Here is a 23,979-nt window from a genome sequence, read left to right as displayed (position 1 = left end):
AGAGGGAAGGAGGGGATTGGAAGGGGAGGGGTGAAAGAAGGGGGAGAGCAGGGGAAAAGGGGGATGATAGGAGGGAGGAGGAGGGGAGGGCAGGTTTGATCATTTGCATGCTTTTTGAATTCAGTGGGATTTACTCCTGTGCAATCATACTTTAGGAAGGGTGAAACTGACCTAGGGGAGGGGCAGGGAGGGGGGAAGGAAGGCAGGTCAAGGAAGAGGGGAGAAGGGGAGGGGAAGAGATTGGGTAGGTGGGCACTGGGCAGAGGGGAAGCTCCTTTCCTTTCCAAAAGTAAGTAAGTACTTACTTCCTTTCCAAGAGGAAAACATTGTGATCATTGTTTTTCAGCATTTTCCCCATCTTTTTATTCTACAGCAAGCACATGTAGTCTCCCACCCAAATTTAAACCAAAGCTGTCACTGGCTCCATCCACACTGGACCTTTATTTCACTTTACACAGTCATGGCTTCTCTCAAAGAATCCTGGGAAGTGTAGTTAGTGAAGGCTGCTGAGAGTTGCTAGGAGATGTCCTGTTCCTCTTACACAGCTTCAGTCAGAGCAGCTGACTCTTAAACTACTCTGGACACTGGAGCTCTGTCAGGTGAATAGGAGCCTCCTAACAACTCTCAGCACCCTTCACAAACTACCCTTCCCAGGATTCTTTGAGGGAAGCCACGGCTGTCTAAAGTAAAATAAAGGTCTGGTGTGGGTGTGGCCCCGATTAGCCAAGCCAAGCAGCTGTGAGTCTGGCTTTTAGAACACTGACCGTTGGTTCTGACACTGAGCATACCCGGGTTTATCATTGAATCCAATGCTAAAGTTCTTAAATTAATTAAAAATAAGCCAGGCATGTTTTTAACCTTTAAATCGCAGAAAATGAAGGTCAGAGTATTTGGCAAGGTCAGCAATAGGATTACAGATACTTTGTGAACATGGCTGATTTTTAATTAATTTCAACAGATTATGAGAACTCTGACAGAAAAAAGTCCAACAGGGGTCTGGTTCCCCCCCCTCTTTTTACACTTTGAACTCTCGATTCTCTCTGACCGTTTTGTGTATTGCCATAAAAACTTAGAGGGTTGTTAAACAAGCGTTTCTGAGTTCAAGAATATAAGGTTTGCATTGTTTTGTTTTGAAATGAGCTTATGGCTTTTCCCCTAGTGTTTTTCCCCCAGCGAAACAGTTTTTTAGTTGTTGCTGTTGTTAGACAATTGGGAATCAGATATGCAGATCACCTGGAGATCTACCAGTAAAACCCAAGCTACGTTCTGCCCAACTCTAGCTAAATGCTATTTTCATAGATCTTATATTTGAAAATAGTTATAAAGAGGTGCAATACTATCCTAAGCACCATTTCTAATTTTGAAGGGCCCTAACACATCCAAGGTCTGAAGAACAACAATGACAAAAATTTCCACCGTACCCACTATACCAATGAAACGTTGGTCCTTCTTTGAAAGATCTAGCGCCAGCTGTCACAAATCCTTCCCAAGCCTTTCAATTTCTTCCAAGAGAAAATCAACATCTGATTTATTGGTTGCTGGGTTAGAGAAGACCATTCGGAAAAAATTCACATGGTTCCCATGAGGCTGATAGCTAACCATTGTAGTGCCTTCTTCTATCATCCTTGCTTTTATTTTTGGAGCAACCTGGACATATATATATATATAAAAGTTGCAATTACAATCCGGAATAACATAGTGGATAGTCCCACAAAGAGGTAGGAGCATTGATGATCTGGATTTCTAGTAGAGGTGCGGTAGAGTAGCTAGAATAGTTTGTTTTTTAAAGGAGGGATCACATAGGTCATGTGAAGTAAAAGCTATCTATCACATTATACTGACACATGTGCTAGCATCTGTGCTTTTGGAACTCCCTGCCTGTTGACATTAGGCAGGCACCATCGCTATATTGCTTTAGATGCCTGCTGAAAGCTTTTTTATTATTAAGCAAGCCTATCCAGACATAATCTAGTTACCTGTATTTGTTTTAAGCATTTTGTTGATTTTCTTTGTTTTAAATGATATTTTTAATGTATATTTTTAAATAGTTCTGTGGATTTTAGCTTATGTTCAGTTTTATTATGTATACCGCTTAGAGAGTCAATCCACATTTAAATATGGATTTTAAGAGAGCTGTGCATTTAATGCATTTATTTGAGAGGCTTCCCCCCTTAAGTTACAGATTAATGTGGAAATGGAACTGAGCAATTATGAATAAAAATATGCAAAACTGACACAGAGTGGAAATGGACATGTTCTCCTATCCCTAGTTCTGACATGTAAATGAAAGAAACAGAGGAACTCATCATCACCATTATAGCAATGGCAGATTTTGGTGTTCCTGATTGCGTACACGCTTTCTCTGACAGACAGAATAAGATTTACATGAGAAGTTCTACCTGATGGAGTCTTTCTTCTCTCTCTGGTCCCTTTGGGATCTGTTGAAGACTTGGTGGGATGTACCAGAAACACACGTTGGTGAGTTCAGGCTTTAAAAAGAAAAAGGTAAAACAAATAACTAAATGTATATTTATGTATATACGCAACAAATGTGTCCATTTCTTAAATCCACCTGGGCAAATTCTAAATATTTAAGCTTCACAATTCCTAAATCCAAATTGGGAAGTCTCTAAATAATCTCTTTGGTTTTGCACATAACATTTGAAGCCTGGAACAAAGGTCACTGTTACCAGTAAAATATTATTCATCAATTCACCAGTGCTCTTCTCTAATGCAGTTCATGTAGATGCTTATTTTTACTATATGTGAACCAAAGTTAAGCTCACTGATTTCCCCTGAACTATTAATACTTAAAATGTTTCCTAAAGATACCAACATCTGAAGGAGCAATTCTTAGTGTAGACAATACCCCTGCAAAAGAAGAGAGAGAGAGTAGAAAATGATGTTCAGTAAGACTCTAGAGATATTAAAAGTCCCAGAGATGCTTCACAACTCTAGCTGGCAGTTGTAAAATGATAACTACACAAAAATACAACAAGAAGAGTCACAGAAGAGGTAAAAATAAACATAAGTAACTTTAGCTCTGGATAAGTTCTGCTGTCAGTATTAGTAGAACATGAAAATATGAGATGTTCTTGCATGGGCAGAACTTCAGTTATGTTCTGACCTGTTACTCTGAAAGCTAAATTCCTCCTGGTATGATGCAAGTCTGGCCCCTGGGAAAGCCAACTTTACAAAGTGAAAATGAATCATTTAGATGCATCAAAGCCTTGAATATGATGACTATAAGTGGCAAAGGGAATTCTTATGTACACCAGGATTTATTAATAAATATCTCACACAAATATATCAATAAAATCAGTTTGTCAAATGGTGAGTGTCAGTCCTCTCAGTACAATGTCTGAAAAGTTAGAATTCTACTTTATATAAACATATTACAAATTCAGTGATAAACTACGGCTGAAGCAAAGTCAGCCAAAACAAGTATTTCAGCTGAATTTGGGGGAGTTGTTTTGGCCCCTGGGAAGCTGGGGGGGGGGCATGATTTTCAGGGAATGGTCCCAGCTCATTTTCTGATGGTTCAGAGGAAGGAAGTGCTTACCTTTTCCTTCTCTTAACTTTCAGCATGAAGAGCCCATTGTGGCACTCTGGCTGCTCTTTTTTCTTTCCCTAGAATGGCTCTTTCCCAGATGCAACAGGTTTCACTGTGTTTTGGAGCAGGAGGAGAGCTGTCTTCACCAATATGAATGAATTAAACGGTTCAGGGCCACTCTCTACCAAAATCATTTCCAGAGGGGTTAAAACATAAAACTTTTGCTTTGGCTATGTCCAGTTCCATAGGAGTTCAAAACTCACAAAGGAGGCTGGCAGTGTCCAGACACAAGGAGTAGACAGGACCTTGGCCAGCTCCAAGAGGCCTTGCTAAGGCAGCTACAATAGATCTCTGCAGGGAGCTAGACCCTACTGAAGCCTTTTGTAGGCTGATCAGACTGGAGTGTGGTAGGCTCTGCCTCCCTGGAAGAGCTGGCTGGCTGGTTAAAAGCCCCTCATCTTATTTTGCTGCCTTTTATTTCTGTGAGGCTGAGGAGACAGGGTTACTGCAGGTGACTCATTTTGAGTTAGAGGATGGTGGCAGGACTTTGTGCACCGTCCAGGAGGGCCCTGAATAAGGTACTGGCAGTTCCCCATGCAAAGAACTAGACTGAACCACATCCACATCATCATCTTCTGCTGTGCACTGCATGGTCACTGGGTTGTGAGTCATGACAGGCTGTTTCACTACAGCCCTAACTCATCAAATTTGCTTCTGTCTGAACTTGAATTCTAACTTTCAGACACTGGTTGTAAACAATAGAGGCTTTGTGCTAGCAGAAGTGCTTCCACTTGCTCAAGGCAAGGGATCACATTTTCACCAATCCCCCATTTTCACTGCATCCCTATATACTATCCTATACTATAGTATACTATCCCTCGAACCCTGAAGGTTTTGAGGGTGTGGGCAGAGGGGGCTGCATTAGGTAGGAGAGACTAGCAAAAATGAGGTTTCCTGCCTTGTGAAGGCACTTGTAGATGCTAGTGCACAGCCACCATTGGATGCAAGCCATTGTACTGACAGGAATGTTTTCATTTGACATACTGATTTTATTGAACAGTTTTTGTGAGATATTTATTAATAAATGATCCCCTGTGTAAGTGTGAATCCACTCTTTGCCAGTTATAGTAATCTCATGAGGACTCTGATGTATCTAAAATGATTTATTTTCACCTTTTAAAATTGGCTCATTCCCAGAGGCCAAGCTTACAACAAATTGGGAGGAAATTAAGTTTCAGCATAGGAAGTCTGAGCACAACTGAAACTCTCTCTGTGCAGGAACAGCTGATAGAAACCACAAATATTGGGTGGCAGAACCTATCCACTCTCAAGTGACTGTTCTTGTAGTATTTTTGTATAGTGGTGATTTTATACCTGTCAGCTAGAGTTGTGAAGCATGTCTGTGACTTTTGATATCTCTTTGATTCTTACTGAACATCCTTTTGTAGCCTAATTATTTTCTAGGATATTGTGTAAAATGAAGGATCGCTCCTTCAGATGTATATATATATATGCAACATTTTATGTATTAACAGCTCAGGGAAATCATTGGGTTTACCTTTGGTTCACATCTATACATAGAATCATATAATAGTAGGGTTGGAAGAGGCCTATAAGGCCATCAAGTCCAACCCCCGGCTCAATGCAGGAATCCAAATCAAAGCATTCCCGACAGATGGCTGTCCAGCTGCCTCTTGAATGCCTCCAGTGTCGGAGAGCCCACTACCTCTCTAGGTAACTGGTTCCATTGTCGTATGGCCCTAACAGTTAGGACGTTTTTCCTGATGTCCAGTCAAAATCTGGCTTACTGCAGCTTGAGCCCATTATTCCATGTCCTGCACTCTGGGATGATCGAGAAGAGTTCCCGGCCCTCCTCTATGTGACAACCTTTCATGTACTTGAAGAGTGCTATCATATCTCCCCTCAATCTCTTCTCCAGGCTAAACATGCCCAGTTTTTTCAGTCTCTCCTCATAGGACTTTGTTTCCAGTCCCCTGATCATCCTTGTTGCCCTCCTCTGAACCTGTTCCAGTTTGTCTGCATCCTTCTTCAAGTGCGGAGACCAGAACAGGACACAGTATTCAAGATGAGGCCTAACCAGTGCTGAATAGAGGGGAACTAATACTTCATGGGATTTGGAAACTATAATACTGTTAATGCAGCCTAATATAGTATTTGCCTTTTTTGCAGCCACATCGAACTGTTGGCTCATATTCAGCTTGTGATCAATGACAATTCCAAGATCCTTCTCACATGTCGTATTGCTGAGCCAAGTATTCCCCATCTTATAACTGTGCATTTGGTTCCTTTTTCCTAAGTGTAGAACTTTGTATTTATCCCTGTTAAATTTCATTCTGTTGTTTTCAGCCCAATGCTCCAGCCTATCAAGGTCCCTTTGAATTTTGTTTCTGTCTTCTATGGTATTAGCTATGCCCCCCAATCTTGTGTCATCTGCACATTTGATAATCATGCTCTGTACCTCCTCATCCAAGTCATTAATAAAAATGTTGAAGAGCACTGGGCCCAGGATTGAGCGCTGTGGTACCCCACTCATTACATCCGGCCAGTTTGAGAAGTAACCATTGATAAGCACTCTTTGAGTATGATTCTGGAGCCAACTGTGTGTCCACCTGATAGTTGTTCCATCCAGCCCACATTTAGCTAATTTGCTAATCAGAATATCATGGGGCACTTTGTCAAAAGCTTTGCTGAAGTCAAGATATATTATGTCCACAGAATTCCCACAGTCTATATGGGAGGATACCAATCAAAAAATGAGATCAGATTAGTTTGGCAGGATTTGTTCTTCATAAATCCATATTGGCTCCTAGTAATCACTGCATTGTTTTCAAGGTGCTTACAGATTGACTACTTTATAATCTGCTCCAGAGTTTTTCCAGGGATTGATGTTAGGCTGACTGGTCTGTAGTTCCCTGGTTCCTCCTTTTTGCCCTTTTTGAAGATAGGGACAACATTAGCTCTCCTCCAGTCATCCGGCACTTCACCAGTCCTCCACGATTTCGCAAAGATAATAGACAGTAGTTATGAGAGTTCTTCAGCCAGATTCTTTAATACTCTAGGATGCAGTTTATTGGGCCCTGCTGATTTGAACTCATTCAAAGTGATTAGGTATTCCTTGACTGTTTGTCTATCAGACTCAAGCTCCAATCCTGCCCCTTCTACTTCATGTTTCCTGGGAGGGTCATAGGCCCTTTTTTGGGAGAAGACTGAGCCAAAGTAGGAATTGATCACTTCTGCCTTTTCTTTGTCATCTGTTATCATTTTGTCATCCTCACTGAGTAGCTGAACCACCATTTCCTTTTTCTGTCTTTTACTATGGATGTACCTGAAGAAAGCTTTTTTGTTGCTTTTAGCATCCCTCGCTAACCTCAGCTCATTCTCAGCTTTAGCCTTCCTGACACCATCCCTGCAATTCCATGATACCTGCCTGTACTCTTCCTTTGTGGCCTGGCCTTCTTTCCACTTCCTGTATGTGTCCTTTTTTGTTTTCAGGTCATCTCTAAGCTTTTTGTGAAGCCACATTGGCTTCTTCTGCTGTCTTCCCTCTTTTTTCCTTGTTGGAATTGCTTGCCATTGTGCTTTTACAATTTCCTTTTTTAGAAACTCCCACCTATCTTCGACTCCTTTTCTCACTAGGGTGTGCTTGCCATGGAACTGTACTTACAATTGTTCTGAGTTTATTAAAATCACCTTTCCTGAAGTCCAGGGTGCACGTATGGCTACTCTTAGCTTTCACTTCTGTTAAAATCAAGAATTCAAGTATGGTGTGGTCACTTTCCCCCAGAGTTCCCGTAACTGCCACTTCATCCACCATATCATCTCTATTGGTTAGAATCAAGTCCAAGATAGCTAATCCTCTGGTTGCTTCCTCCACTTTCTGTAGGAGGAAGTTATCTGCAACACAAGTCAGAAATTTCTTGGAGGGGCCGTGTTTAGCAGAATTTGTCTCCCAACAGATATCGGGATAATTGAAATCCCCCGTTACTACTACATCATGCCTCCTCGAAACATTGGCAATTTGCTTTTCAAAAATTACATTCTCGTCTTCTCCTTGATTGGGTGGTTGGTAGTAGACTCCAAGCATCACATTCCTTTTATTACTTGCCCCATTATTTTTAATACAGATACTCTCAGTGGAGCTACCAAGCTCATCTTCCTGTATTTCTGTGCAGGGATATATATTTTTAACATATAGCGTGACTCCACCTCCCTTTTTATTCCTTCTGTTCTTTTTGAACAAGTTATATCCCTCAATTACTGTATTCCAGTCATGGGAGTCATCCCACCAAGTTTCAGTTATACCTATCAAGTTGTAATTACCCTTCTGTATTAAGAGTTCAAGTTTGTCCTGCTTGTTTCCCATGTTATGCGCATTAGTACACAGACATTGAAGACCATGTGATTTGTGGCTTGGTTTCCTTACTACATATTTCTGAGGACTGTTACTGGGCCCTATTAGAGCCGATCTCTCTGTTCCCATTATTGTGCACAAGCCTTCATCAGTCGTTACCACCAAGTTTAAGTCTCCCTCTCCCTTAGGATTCAGTTTACAGCCCTCCTGATGAACTTCTCCTTGCTGTGGCCAAACACATTCTTCCAGTCCTTGTGAGATGCAACCCATCACTTGCCAGCAGTCCATCTTCCAGGAAGCATAGCCCATGGTCCCAGAATCCAAATCTCTCACGTCGGCACCACCTTCGTAGCCATTAATTCACATGGAGTATTTTTCTTTCCCTTTCTTCTCCTCTTCTAAGTACTGAAAGGATGGGTGAAAAAACTATCTGGGCCCCAAAGTTCTTGAGTTTCCTTCCCAGAGCTTCAAAGTCTGATATGATTTCTTCATAGCTCCGTTTAGCAGTATCATTTGTTCCCACATGGATGAGGAGAAAGGGATACCTGTCAGTGGGCTTGAATGGCAACCCTTCCGTCACATCTCTAATCTGTCCTCCTGGTAGACAGCATACCTGGTGAGTCCACGGATCTTCTCGGCATACTTGGGTTTCGAACCCATGCAGCAGGGAGTCTCCCACTACTAGTACTCTTCTCTTCTTGTTGTGGGGCAAGGTTTCATTGCCTCTGCTTCATTGAGCTTCAGCCTCTTGCTCATTGTCACACAGGGTCTCCTGTAATTCTTCCACCACAGGCTGTTCTCTAGTCTCATCCTCAAGTGGTTGAAAGTGGTTGAAATAGTTCCACTGGTGCAGGGTGTCTTCTAGCTCTTCTGCTCCTAACTGTCACCCTTTCCCACGGAGTTTCCTCCACTTCATTGTTCCTCTCCGAAGCACTCTCCCCTTCTGCTACTACATGCTGTTGATCTTCCACCTCCACTTCTCTTTGCTGCTGTTGTTCCATCGTTCTGTCTAAGAACTCTTCATCTTTTCTTATAGTCCTCAGTGTGGCCACCCGCTGTTCCAGGCCTCTCACTTTTTCTTCCAACAGTGCCACAAGCTTGCACTTGTTGCACGTATATGCCATGTTGTTCTCAGGCAAGAAAACAAACATGGCACACACCTTGCAGGTCACAACCACTGGAGTATCCCTCCCGTTCATACTCTCTTCTACCTATTGTTATGAGGAATCACATATTGGGAATTTTTAATCTTTGATTCATCTCAGTGAACCAGAGTTTGGAAAGCCAGCAACAGCAAGGATTCCTGGGAGACAGCCCCTCTGTGACCTCTGAGTACATATCTTGCAACCCTGAAGGTATAGACTTCCTGACTCCTATGGAAATTTGGGATTTGTCACCCAGTAAGAATAGGCGCTCCTTTCAAACAAAGGGAATGTTTATGATAATCTAAGCCTTTGGAGGAGACAGGACTGCAGTCGTTATCTGGGAATCCCTCAGGGAATGGTTTCTGGAAAAACAACACATTCCCTGACAGGATTATCCTAAATTCTTTCATTGTTCTTATTTATCACGTGCACATCCTCCTGGAGACATTTACATTGGGTTTACTTTGGGGTCAGTCTAGTTAGGAAAAGGTGTAAAACATGAGGAGTGAGAAGGGGAGGGCAGTTCCTCTTCTGGAGGTCTCCAACCACTGCTTTTCTTACCAATGCACGCTAGCATCTTTGGGACAATTTCAGAGCTATGGATTTGGGTGAGAAATTTCAAATCTGGCGCTGGTTACAAAGGGAGGAACTTTGGCTCATTGGGCTATATACAAAAATATATCTCTCTCAGCCTTAGTCTTGCAGCAACTCTCCAGGAAAGGTATATGCTACTATCTGGGCCTCTTTCTTTCCTTTTTTTTTCTTTCTGTGTGGGTGAACTTAGAATCATAGAATCATAGAGTTGGAAGGGGCCTTGTAGGCCATCGAGTCCAACCCCCTGCTCACAGCAGGAAATCCACAGCTAGAGCATCTCCCACAGATAGCTGTCCAGCCTCTGCTTGAAGACATCCAGCGAAGGGGATCCCACCACCTCCCTAGGAAGTCGGTTCCATTGCCGAACTGCCCTTACTGCCAAGAAGTTCCTTCTAATGTCCAATCTGAATCTACGCTCCTGCAACTTAAAACCATTAGACCTAGTCCTACCCTCTGGGGCAGCAGAGAACAGATCTGTACCCTCCTCTATGTGACAGCCCTTCAGGTACTTAAAAGAGTGCAATCATGTCACCCATCAGCCTTCTCTTCACCAGACTGAACATGCCAAGTTCCTTCAACCATTCCTCATAAGACTTGTTCTCCATACTGGCTATCATCCTCATCGCCCTCTTCTGAACCCGCTCTAACTTGTCTATATCTTTCTTAAAATGAGGCACCCAGAACTGAACGCAGTATTCCAGATGTGGCCTGACTAATGCAGAATATAGTGGGACTATTACTTCCCTCGACCTGGAAACTATAGCTCTGTTTATGCATCCCAAAACCGCGTTTGCCTTTTTTGCCGCAGCATCACACTGCTGGGTCATGTGAAAGTGTTTATAGGGTTAGTCTCTTTGCTTTAGTCTATCCAGTGTTGCTGAATGAATGAATAATAGTTAGAAAGCTGCTCATTGTTAACTGCAATTGTAAACTGCAATATTTTTCCTTGTTCCTTCTCTTAATAAAACCACTCTTTATTTTACTTTCTGTGTGTGTCACTGGGTTAAGGGTAAATTTATACATGCTCTGGGGGTGACGTGGGGGAACTCCAGCAAAAGATCCTGCTGCTCTCTTTAGGGGAACTTGGATTTCTAGTGAGCTCTGCTCATGAGGAAGTTCAAGGTCCCTTCGTAACACTTTTGTTTCTGACTACTTGTTTTGGAGTGGCCTGTGCTTTGTCCTGTCCTACTTCCGGGTAAACAATATATCTGTATAAATTACAGTAGAAAAATTGCTGGAAGGTTGTTATCGATAATCAGAGTTCTACATCAGCTGAAGCTGCAATCTGTCGCCCATCAAGAAGATTTGCATCTTAGAGGTTTTATTACAATGTTGAATTCTTTGCCTCATACCAATTTCTGAGGTTTTATTTTTTAAAACTATGCTTTTTATAGATTGGGGGTAGGGAATCTGTGGCCCTCTGGATATTGTCTCCACCTCCAACTAGCTCCAGCCAGCATAGCCAATGGTCAGGGTTGTAGTCCAACAACATCTGGAGGGTCATAGGTTTCCCATCATCACGAAAGATTGATTGATCGATTGATAGACATTAATAAATCACCTTTCTACTTTACCAAAAGCCCAACATGATGTACAATATTTAAACATACATTTTTTAAAAAAACTTGCATGTAATTGCCTGATACACAGAGCCACATATGTCCTGGGCCAGAAGGTTGGGACTTGATAAACAAAATGGCTGTGGAAAACAGGAAATAGAAGTAGCTAAAAGAGACATGCACAGCAAGTTGGAGGCAGCTTTTGCCTGTTGGGCTATGTGTGAAAAATAAGTCACATCTCCACATCCTAACCCAATCAATAAATGCAGAAAAACTGAGCTTCTGTGGCAACTTATAGCCCAAGGTTTTGTAGGGATTCCATATCATATGTTGAAAGAAGGAGTTCTATAGTATCTGGAACTTGTTGCTTTTGGAGGTAGGATACTAGGATAGATGCCTAATCCAGTAATATTATCCGTGTTCAGTACATACCTCAGCATCAAACACGAACTCATAGTTTTTTCTTGCCTTTAGCTCCTTATAAAGGTATTCTGCAAGTTCCAGAGATTTGTTGATAAGAATTTCGAATCCTTGTGTGCCCTGTAAGGTATCAGTGGAGAGAAAGAGACGTAGTGAGAGAGGTTTCTTTTTTTTTTTTTAACATTAATTTTTATTCAAATTTTCAAAAACAAAACAAAAGAAAAAGAAAAAGAACAAATTAATAACTAATACAATAAAAACTATTGACTTCTGATTTATCATAGATCAGCTATAAGTCTATAATATATAACAAACCTGTCTCTTAATAGATTATAAAATCACCTTCCTCCAGTGGTTATCTTAATTGGTATCAAATCACATTAACAGCATATCATTTTATTCTTTCAACAAAAAGTCAAAGAGAAGCTTCCAATCCTTGAGATATATATCCATCAATTTTTCTCCAAATAGGCATGTCAATTAATCCATCTCTTCAAGTCTACTAAATCCAGTAATTTCAATAGCTCTTCTTCCATTATCCGTGTTGATTCCATCTTCCATCTTTGCGCACCCAATAATCTTGCTGTCGTAGTCATATAATAAGAGTCTGATAGGAATTTCCTTCATCATAAATATTTCCTTGCCATCAATTCCGAATGTATCACTGAGATATTGTTGCAAAGCCGCATCTCTGTTCCTCTTTTTTACAGAATGCACTAGCACATCTCTTGAAAGTTTTTCCATTGTCACAAATCTGGAATTAATTCTGTAAACTTTCTCCATTTCAAGTTCCATCAAATCCTTCCAGTCCAGGAATTTTTTCGAACCGATGATATCTTTATCTCCAATCTCTTCACCAATTCCTTCAGGGACAGCGCTGAGTTCCAAACAGTAATATTTGTCTCCAGGATCCATCACAGCCATAAAATCCAAATATTTTTCCAAGTCCATATTTAATAAATCTATTCCAATCTCCAGGGCTTGAACCTTCCCTTTAATTTTTCTTTCATCTCCTTTTATTTGTCCAGTTATATCTTTGGTCCCATCTACCTCCATTCTCGTAGAATCCTCTATTTCTGTCAGCTCCTGTCTCATTCTGCCAAATTCAATTTTCATCTCTTATCTGCTCTGTCTCATCTCTTGTTTGATTAGCTTAATCTCATTCATTATTTTCTGAAACATATCTAGAGAGGAAATCCCTTCCTGTACATCCAGGGTCTCAGCCACCTTCTTGATTGTCATTCTTAAAACCCAAAGAACAAAACACCTTCAATTTCCAATTATAACCACTATTCCCAAGCAAAGAACAGTTTATTTCTTTTTCCAGTCACAAAGGAGTTAATCTTCCAAACCTGATGACATCAGTCCTCTAGACAGCACAAACTGCCTTATCTCTTATGTGTCCAAAAGTGCAAAACAAATTTAGTTCACAGCATCCAAATAATTAGTGGCATAAAGAATAAGCAGATTCGTTAAAAAGAAGTAGACCAGAAAAAATAGTCCCAGACATATAAAATTCAAATATCAAATAAATCAAATTTTCTCTCTTCAGATCAGATGCCCCTCATCCGTTTATATCTTTATAATGCCCAATTCCATGCCAGCTTTTTGCAATAAAAACAAAGATAGGTTTTTTCGATTTTCTTCCTCCTAGTTCCGAGTTAGAAGAGAAAGTTATAACTCACCCAGGAATTCTTGTTGCTAATTCCTTGACAAATCTCTTTTGCTATAACGATTTAAGCTAGATATTAATAGACAGAAGAATGCTTGCCTGTTAGAACGTTTTTCTTTGAAGAAGAAAAAAACATCTCGCTTAATCAGTTTGAGCTTGTTGTAATCCCTAGCTCCGTCCGATGCTTGCTGGCTAGACCTTCATTCATAGAGGTTTCTTTATGTCTAGACTGCTTAAGTATTATACTATTTAAGGGATGGCAAGGCCATCTAATCAAGACTCCTGGCCACTCTCAATTCAATCTATGCAAACCAGATATCAGTATGCTTCAAGTACAGCAGAAGTGGGGAACTTGGCATTCTCCAGATGTTGCTGGACTCCAACTTCCATTGGCCCCAGCCAGCACTGTCAACAGTCAGAGATTTGAGGTGCTGTAGTTCAGCAATGTTTGGAGGTCCTAGTCCAGTCCGCTAACCAATACACCACACTAAGTGAAAAAAAGATACATTTGTGTAACAAACATTGCTAGCTAGAAGGAGGTAATGTTGGGTAGACTGAACTACTATCTTAAGAATTATCATTTTATTAAATAATTAATACTATGCCATGTTATTCCAAATGATTATTTTAAAAAAACATGAGGTGTATGTTGCTACATTACTGTTAAAAATGGAAATGGACTGCCTTCAAGTCGATCCCGACTTATGTTGACCCCATGAATAGGGTTTTCATGGTAAGTGGTATTCAGAGGGGGTTTACCATTGCCTCCCTCTGAGGCTGAGAGGCAGTGACTGGCCCAAGGTCACCCAGTGAGCTTCATGGCTGTGTGGGGATTCAAACCCTGGTCTCCCATGTCATAGTCCAACACCTTAACCACTACACCACACTGTTAAGTCCTATATTAAATGGGTCCAAAATGTCTATTCATATGGACTGAATCCTACATTACATTTCTGTAAATGTAGCCAAAAGTCATGTATGTGTGTGTGTGTAGGAGGATGTTTGTATCTTAGGAATAGCCACACCAGTGATTCTATTTTTTTATTTCTTCCTTTTTCTTGCATCCATTGGGAAACAAATGGTTTCCTGGTGCCATGTCCTGGAAGGAAACCACCATTATTTATTTATCACATTTATATCCCACTAACTTTCCTCCAAGGAATGCAGGAGAGCATACATGGGGTTATACTATTTTACCATCCTAACAACCTTATGAGGAAGATTAGGCTGAAAATTGGTGGCTTGCCCAGCAGGAAGGGAATTTAAACATGTATATAAAAGAGATGCAAGGATGACAGATTCATTCATAGAGGAACTGAATGATGAAGAACCAGAAATTTTAGAATGTGAGGTGAAAGCTGCTCTTAAAATACTTGGAAGAAACAAATCACCAGGCACATGACATACCAATAGAGTTGCTACAAGCAACTGAGACTGAATCTGTCCAAATTTTGGCAAACATTTGTCAAGAAATATGGAAAAGAAAACAATGGCCCACAGACTGAAAGCATTCAATATACATCCCAATTCCAAAGAAAGAGGATCCCAGGCAATGCAGTAATTATCAAACTGTTGCCTTAATATCCCATGCAAGTAAAGTAATGCTCAAGATTCTACACCTAAGGCTCTTTCCATGTATGGAGTAAGAAGTGCCAGATGTCCAAGCTGGATTTAAAAGGAAAGAGGTACCAAAGATCATATCGCAAACATATGTTGGATAATGAAACAGACCAAGGAATTTCAGAAAGAAATCACCCTGTGCTTTATAGATTACAGCAAAGCCTTTGACTGTGTAGATCATGAAAAACTATGGAATGCTTTAAAAGAAATGGGGGTGCCACAGCACATGATTGTCCTGATGCGCAACCTATACTCTGCACAAGAGGCTACTGTAAGGACAGAGTATGGAGAAACTGATTGGTTCCCCATTGGAAAGAGTGTGAGATGGGGTGTATCTTATCACCCTGTTTGTTTATCTGTACGCAGAATATATCATACGGAAAGTGGGATTGGACCAAGAAGAAGGAGGTGTGAAAACTGGAGGGAGAAATATCAATAATTTAAGATATGCAGACGATACCATACTACTAGCAGAAACCAATAATGATTTGAAACGAATGCTGATGAATGTTAAAAGGGAAAGCACAAAAGCAGGACTACAACTGAAAGTCAAGAAGACTACAATAATGACAACAGAAGATTTATCTAACTTTAAAATTGACGAGGACATTGAACTTGTCAAGAATTATCTATACTAGCCATTAACCAAAATGGAAACAATAGTCAAGAAATTAGAAGAAGACTAGGACTGGGAAAGGCAGGTATGAGAGAACTAGAAAAGGTCCTCAAATGCAAACATGTATCACTGAACACTAACGTCAAGATCATTCAGACCATGGTATTCCCAATCTCTATGTATGGATGTGAAAGTTGGACAGTGAAAAAAGTGGATAAGAGAAAAATCAACTCATTTGAAGTGTGGCATTGGAGGAGGGCTTTGTGCATACCATGGACTGTGAAAAAGACAAATAATTGGGTGTTAGGATAAATTAAACCAGAACTATCACTAGAAGCTGAAATGATGAAACTGAGAAACATCATGAGAAGACATGATTCACTAGAAAAGACAACGATGCTGGGAAAAACAGTAGAAAAAGGAAGGCCAAACAAGAGATGGATTGTTTCCATAAATGAAGCCACAGACCTGAACTTACAAGATCTGGACAGGGTGGTTTATAACAGATGTTATTGGAGGCTGCTGATTCATAGCATTGGCATAAGTCGTAATCGACTTGAAGGCATATAACAACAACAATCTCCCTAGTTCAAATCTAATGTTATCTGCTACACCAGTGGATTAAAAGCTGCCTTTTTGAGAATGCTGGGGCTCCTCCTCATGTGTTTATCAGGGCTTCCTCAGTGAGAATATCTTTAATGGCATGGAAAGGTCTCTGAAAGACAGCTTATCCTCTATATCAGCCTTTCCCAACCAGTGTGCCTCCAGATGTTGTTGGACCACAACTCCCATCAGCCTCAGCCAGCATTGCCAATGGTTAGGAAGATGGGAGTTGTGGTCCAACAACATCTGGAGGCACACTGGTTGGGAAAGGCTGCTCTATATCCACCAACAAATGCATTGCTCTGTGGTAGATGGGCAGATGTTCCGCAGCAGGTGGGTCAATGTAGAAGTGTTCAATGGGTTTGTTTTGGACCAATAGTCAGTAGCCTTACTTCACCTGTAGTTCCCCTAATCTCTTTTCCTCTCTTTCCTTCAACTCTCGTTAGCTTTACATTCACCTTTTATTATTATGAATGTCATCAATATGCAATATATCTCCAGGACTTCATGTCCCACATGGAATTCTTATATCTGCAAGGTGTTTCCTACCTTAGCTCTCCACATCAGCCATAGCTTAAAGACATCGATGTGCCGGCCACACTGGATTGCCTTGTCCCCAGTGTCATAAGCTGTGTCATACTGCTTGTCTTGTTGGAAGAGATATCCAGCACACAGCTGATTACAGGCTTGGAGAAGACCCTAACAGAGAGATAGAACTGTCAAGATAAGCTACATTTAGAAACACACTCCACCAAAGAATGGTATTTTGTAAGTGTCATCTGGTGCCAGGTTTTTCTTGTAGCCATTATGGGGAGGGTGTCAGGAAATAGATATTGGGCATAGAGTAGAATACCAGGTGAGAACCAGAAGTCATGTTTGAAGAAGCCTTCAGTGAGAGGAAGTAAACATAATTTGCTGAGGCTTTAATGATTTTCTAGAACCTGCTTTAGATGTTTGCCTGAACAGTACTATAAATTGTGTAAAATAAATAACATGACAGACTTAGGCTGTTTTCACACTGCACTTTACTCTGCTATTCTGTCAATTTCTTACCAGTAATATGTGCATTATATTTGATCTTTCACACAATATACAAGCTAGTTCTGGAATTCTAGTGGAATATAGTGCAAGTTTAGCACTAATTTTCATCATAAATAATACCAGAAATAATCAGTTTGCAAGCTTGGGAACCCAGAAAATCCCAGAAGTTTTTTTGCTAGCTGCAGCTGCTCATGTGACAGGCATCCCAGCATGCAGTGTGTTTCTGCCCTTTAGGCGCACATTTTCTGTTGGGTTTTTTGCCTGACAAAAATTGTATTGGTATTCCAGCATTGGCACAGACAGTAGCAGCATTTCCTACACACACACCTGTGTTTATATAACTAAAAAAAAAAGTCAGCTGCTAAAGGAAGAGGGGCTGCATGGCGACAGGATGAGATCTTAGAGCTCCTACACAGTGGGAAACTACAGTGCGCATGTGTATAACAGGTGAGGAACAAAAACAAAGCATTCTTCATTGCAGCCGTGTGAAAAACATTTGCACAAAATGCTGGTATATCAGCTAAAAAAAGCTACTGTTCCTTAAAACAACAGGTACTGCAGTGTGAAATGAATTTTAGGAATCAGGACAGAAGCGCTACCATTTTAATCCATTAAACTAACACAATAAGTCCCAAGTCTGAAAGCAGCCATACAGTGAACATAAGAACCCTGATAGATCTGACCTATCTAGTCCAGCATCCAGATTCCCACAATGGCCAGCCAGATGCCTATGGGAAGCCCACAAGCTAGACATGAATACAATAGTCCTCTCCCACTGCTGCTGCCCAGTGATTAGTATTCAGAACTATGGTGACTTTGATACTGAAGTAAGATATACGCATCTTGACTAGCAGCCATTGATAGCTTTATGTCAATGAATTTGGCTAATCCCCTTTCAAAGCTGCCTAAACTAGGGACATCGACACATCTTGAGAAACTAGTTTAACAATATACTGTATGAAGAAGCACCTCCAGTTGTTTCTTCTGAATCTCCTAACACTGACCTTTATTGGATGACCCCATGTTCTAGTACTTTGCAGGAGAAAAAAAATCTCTGTTCATTTTCTCCATGCTATGCATTATTTTGTACACTTCTGTCATGTCTGCCACACCTTTTTTCTAAACCAAAAAACCCTAAACGCTGCAATCTTTTCTTATGGGGAGTTGCTCCAGTCTCCTGATCAGTTGGGTTGCCCTTTTCTGTACCTTTTCCAGATCCAAAATATCCTTTTTGAGATGTGGTGACCAGAACTGTCCACAGTGCTTGAATCCAGATTAAATTAATCATGTTCCAGTCCAATTGAAATAAATGGGACAAGTTAGTCACAATTAACTTAAGTATAAAAGACATTCACAGTCAGAAAACTGCATTTTTAAAGAAGTGTTTTGATATTGTTGCTGTCCCTGTCTGAAATGGACAACTAAATGCACTGTATAACCCAATTCTATGCATGTTTTCTCAAAGTTAGTCCCACCGAGTACAACAGGATTTGCTTAGGGATGTAAGAAAATGTTTTCCATTCCACCCTGTATTCACTGCATGCATTACTGTTTCTGTTCCACTGCAGTTTGTCTTCCACCAAAAACTATATTGTTCATCTTGCTGTCCACTTTGGTGAAATTATGCAATTTATGTAATTAATTTTGTAAATTCTGTAAATTACATTGTCATTATGTTATTCCACCCCATTAATTTCAATGCAGAGCAAAAACAATGCAAATGGAGGGGGGATGTAATCAATTACAGATCATTTGTGGACTGAAAGCAACAATAACAGCGAACGTCAATCATATTTAAGAACATAAGAACATAAGAAGAGCCTGCTGGATCAGGTCAGTGGCCCATCTAGTCCAGCATCCTGTTCTCACAGTGGCCAACCAGGTGCCTGGGGGAAGCCCGCAAGCAGGACCCGAGTGCAAGAACACTCTCCCCTCCTGAGGCTTCCGGCAACTGGTTTTCAGAAGCATGCTGCCTCTGACTAGGGTGGCAGAGCACAGCCATCATGGCTAGTAGCCATTGATAGCCCTGTCCTCCATGAATTTGTCTAATCTTCTTTTAAAGCCATCCAAGCTGGTGGCCATTACTGCATCTTGTGGGAGCAAATTCCATAGTTTAACTATGCGCTGAGTAAAGAAGTACTTCCTTTTGTCTGTCCTGAATCTTCCAACATTCAGCTTCTTTGAATGTCCACGAGTTCTAGTATTATGAGAGAGGGAGAAGAACTTTTCTCTATCCACTTTCTCAATGCCATGCATAATTTTATACACTTCTATCATGTCTCCTCTGACCCGCCTTTTCTCTAAACTAAAAAGCCCCAAATGCTGCAACCTTTCCTCATAAGGGAGTCGCTCCATCCCCTTGATCATTCTGGTTGCCCTCTTCTGAACCTTTTCCAACTCTATAATATCCTTCTGATTCTGATGAATTTGCTGGATTGATTTTTGTTCTGACATGGGATGTAGAAGCAAACAAAGGCAATTTCCACTCCTGTTTTCATCAGAATTCTCTGACATCCCTAGACTTGCTTCCCAGTAAGCGTGCATTGGATGGCTATGTGAAACGTATACTACAGCTCCTTCCTTAGGAGGTGGTATTTATAACTGGTCTGGAATTCTATGTTTGCCTTGAAAAGCAATAACAATAACAGTAACAATAACAAATTATTATTATTATTATTTCAAGACAAACACAGGATTCCAGACCAGTTATTTTATATTTATCATCATCATCATCATCAAAAGTTTATATCCCACCCTTCCGCCCAGAAGCCCAGGGAGGCAAACAAAAATACTAAACAAAAAAAATTAAAACATTTTTAAAACATCTTAAAAATAAAACTTTAAAAATAAACATCTTTAAAACATCTTTGAAAAAATATAAAAACAATTCCAACATAGATGTAGACTTGGATAAGGTCTCTACTTGTTGAAAGAAGAACGGCTTCAACATGCGTCAAAAAGAAAACAGAAAGCGTGCCTGTCTAATATTTAAGATGAGTAAATTCCAAATGACAATGTGCCACAATACTAAAGGTCCACTTCCTATGTTGCATGGAATGGACCTCCTGATGAGATGGCATCTGCAGGAGGCCCTCACCTGCAGAGCACAGTGTTTGACTGAGTATATAAGGGGTAAGACAATCTTTCAGGTATCCTGATCCTAACCTGTACAGGGCTTTATACACCAAAACCAGCACTTTGAACTTAGCCCAGTAGCCAATGGGCAGCCAGTGCAATTCTTTCAGCAGCGGGGGTAACATGTTGGTGATATCCTGCACCAGTAAGTAGTTGTGCCACTGCATTTTGCACTAGCTGCAGCTTCCAGACCAACCAGAAATGTTTAGCTCTGTCCATGGTGGCAAGGTAAAGGGAGTTACCTTCTCACGGACTAAGAAAGCTGAGCACTGCAGCGGAACACCCATCAGTTTGTGAGGATTCCATGTGACAGAATTAGCCCTAGATAAAGAAGGAAATTAAGAGATAATGAATATTCCAAATATGAAATAGGGCATATACTCTGAAGCCCATTAATGCACACATAAATATCTGCAGGAAGCATTAGTGATGAAGTCAGTGACCTAATAATATGTTCTAGATATGTTAATATCAGCAACTTTGATGTGCAAGTTCTATCAGCAAAGCAACACAACAGAAGAATGGGGGAATAGGAGGAGGGACAACAAAAACAGAAGACTTGTAAGAGAAGGGGAGCATAGCATTTGCTGTTGCAAAAATGAATACAATTATGCCGACAGAGACCAGAGTGGGAATAAACTTTTAGGCCTGTGCACCTTTTACATCAGGGTGGGGAATTTTTTTCAGCCCAAGGGTCGCATTTCATCATGGGCCGCCTTCTGGGGGCCACAGGTCAAAGGTGGGCGGGGCAACAAATACAACTCTGTATAAGAGGCTACATTGCAGCCACACAAAAGCCAGAGGTTTCTACGTATGCACACACCCATCTTCCATCCAGATAAGCAAGCGGTATTCTTACTGTTCAAGGGCACATGCTAGCTGGACAAAAGCACCCAAGGAGGGTCCTGCACAGGGTCAGAGGGGGATGTTGCCTGGAGAACTTCCCGAGGACCAGAGACAGAGGCCTGAAGCACCACATTCAGCCCCCAGGCCTGAGTTTCCCCACCCATCTTACATAACATAACAACCGCTGCTGTTCTAGATTCCTTTTCCTTATCCCCTAGAACCTCTTCTTTCCGTACAACAACCTCCTTTGGTTCCAACTATGAGTCACTATTACTATGGTGATATGCCTTATAGTCTGCTGCAGAAAGAGGCCTGGAGCTAAGAGAATGAGGAGGAAAAAGGTTAATCTTGCTGCAGCAGAAATAAAGAATACAAGAAGACACCTACCTTTCAATGCCACTGAGTTTATGGGAATGCCTTCTCGACAGCAGCAAGCCACCTCCCCATGCTGCCTATCAGAAATGAAACACACATTTATCTTAATTGGAGAAGTCTGATTGCAACTGTACATTACAAAATGCAACAAGAATCCAATTTAGAGACAATCTATAGCTATCATAGTTGCACTTCTGCCCTCTGTGCTCAGAAGATTGACCAGGCTTTGGGGCGGGGGGGCGGGGGGGAAGATGGGACATTTTACACCACTTGTATAATCTGTTTGTTGGTGATGCTTTTTCAGTTAGGGATCATTATGGAATAAGCTGTATCTTTAAAAGGTTGGTCAACTGACTCCCTTTTGGAAGGCATAAAATCCATTTCCATCTTTTTCTTTGTCTGCAATATGTCCCATTGTGCACACAGTGTGCATGCGTAACATTTTGCCTATGACAGGCACAGACTGCTTCTCCCTTTCCTTTCCTAGGTTGCCCTGTTAGCTGGCTGCTGCTAATTAGATTTGGGAATATCTGACAGGCTTTGATGTCTTTCTGTGAAGGTTCCACTGTCAATAGATGGGATAATAGCTCACTTCCCACAAGCTCAGGTGGGATTGCTCAAAACTCCCCTAATGCTTAATTCCAGCCTCCTGCAAACAGAATTTAGACTGTCCATCTTTGATTGGTTCACATTCAAAAATGGGCCAGGCCCTCCTCTGTACTCTGTTAAAATAGACAGAGGCTATTAAAAGGAGGATGGTGGTGTTCAAAGTTAGACCTATGCCTATGTGGGTATGTATTAGGTCAGGGGTGGAGATTCTTGTCTCCCGCAAGGCCTGCATCCACACAAGGGTAATGTGTCAGGGGCTGCATGCTAGGGGTGGGCAGAACTGGAGAGAAAAGTGAATGGACCTGGTGCTAAAAGCAGGCAGAGCTAACCCCACCCCTTACACACACACACACACACACTTCTTCTACTCCTATTTTTCCTTGTATATACATGGCCCCAAACATTATTTCGGGGGGAATTGAACGATTGGTGGAAAAAAAGTTTGCCACCCCTATTCTAAAGCAACAGCTATATGTAATAGAACTAATCCTGATATTTGCCTGTTGTTTCCACACTACTCTTGGTTTCTGATTCCTTCTGTCTAAAACCAAGCCTTGAAAGATGGCTTCCATAGCCTTACCTGAGTACAACCAAGTAGTAGGTGAATTCTCTGGAGTTCTTAATACCCTTGATACCCGCTTAGGATATTTTGATGAGGATAAAGAAGCCCTGAGTTCCTTGTTGTAAGGATGGGATAAGAATAAAGTAAATAAAAGAATAAGAATACAAACCAAGTTCAGCCTGATAGCTGGGTGCCATATACAGTCAGTTACTCCTACTGAGATGATGGAATGGAATGATCCAAGAGGCAATTGATTCACTTAAGTCCTTTTCCTTATGAAGCCAGTTGTTTATTCAGCTCTCAATAACACACTAACTGTTCCCACTTAATTGAGAGTAAGCTCCAATGAACTCAATGGGACTTACTTCTGAGTGGTCATGTATAGTATTGCACTGTTATTTCCCCCCCCCAATACTTTTTATCATTGTATTTTTTAAAAGTGTGGTTTTGTATGTTGAATAAAGTATTAGTCACAGAAGGAAAAGTACTGAAGTAAAACTAGCAACCGTTGCACCATTACGATTATCTTTGTGCTGGGTGTCGCTTTGATATGTCAGAGATTGCATTTTTAAGCTATGTTTGTACTAAGTGAATAGTGTTAGGAAATGCAGATGACCTCACTCCACTTTCAAGTAGACACTCCCTTTATGTCTCTCAATACATATAGGAATTGATTTTAATGCACCAGTCAACACATTGTTTTTTTAGTTATCTTAAAAGTGTGTATGTGTATCAAAGTGAAACCTTGAATTTCATTCTAGCCCTATGTAGTTGCAATATGGAATTTATAACGATAACATCAACCTTACATCCACATGCATCCAGAGGTTATACTTCTCACAAATGTCAGCTATGTTGGCGAGAGGATCAAAGGCCCCATACACAGTTGTCCCAGCTGTGGCGCTGACATACAATGGTACTTTGCCCTGGAAAGAAATATAAGATAACAGCCTGCATTAGTGCACAGGCAACATGGGCTTGTCCTTTGTCATAGCCATCAATATCTAGAGGGCCACAGGTTCCCCAGCTCTCCTATGCCACCAGCCCATTCACTTGCCCTTTCCCTGATGGAAGATGCAGAAGAAGAGGAGCAACAGCAGCAGAAGCAGCCACCAAGTATCCTCAACCTCCTGGTCACTTGCCTGCCCTTTCCCTCTGGAAAAAAAAGTCTAACATTCTCTCCATTTTCAGATTTTCTATCAAGGTCAAATTTAGCTCAATGGGAACATTGCAAATGTACAAATAAGAAATAAATTC

General features: G+C 41.0%; 1 protein-coding gene across 1 annotated transcript in view; it reads right to left on the bottom strand.

Moving 5' to 3' along the window:
* Positions 1-1,473: 1,473 nt before the first annotated feature.
* The window catches only part of LOC133377188 (glutamate decarboxylase 1-like), a 135,420-nt gene continuing 112,914 nt past the window's right edge, over positions 1,474-23,979 (bottom strand). The window contains exons 10-16 of the mRNA XM_061610707.1: positions 23,532-23,648; positions 21,564-21,628; positions 20,573-20,651; positions 16,704-16,853; positions 11,656-11,763; positions 2,400-2,489; positions 1,474-1,647 (exon numbers count right to left, since the gene is read on the bottom strand). Of these exons, the coding sequence (XP_061466691.1) occupies positions 1,474-1,647; positions 2,400-2,489; positions 11,656-11,763; positions 16,704-16,853; positions 20,573-20,651; positions 21,564-21,628; positions 23,532-23,648 (783 nt within the window). The remainder of the gene's footprint in view (positions 1,648-2,399; positions 2,490-11,655; positions 11,764-16,703; positions 16,854-20,572; positions 20,652-21,563; positions 21,629-23,531; positions 23,649-23,979) is intronic.

The sequence above is a fragment of the Rhineura floridana genome, chromosome 1 (genome assembly GCF_030035675.1).
Source record: "Rhineura floridana isolate rRhiFlo1 chromosome 1, rRhiFlo1.hap2, whole genome shotgun sequence".
NCBI lineage: Eukaryota > Metazoa > Chordata > Lepidosauria > Squamata > Rhineuridae > Rhineura > Rhineura floridana.
The sequence above is the reverse complement of the archived record's forward strand: the minus strand, read 5'-3'. Positions and strand labels throughout refer to the sequence as shown.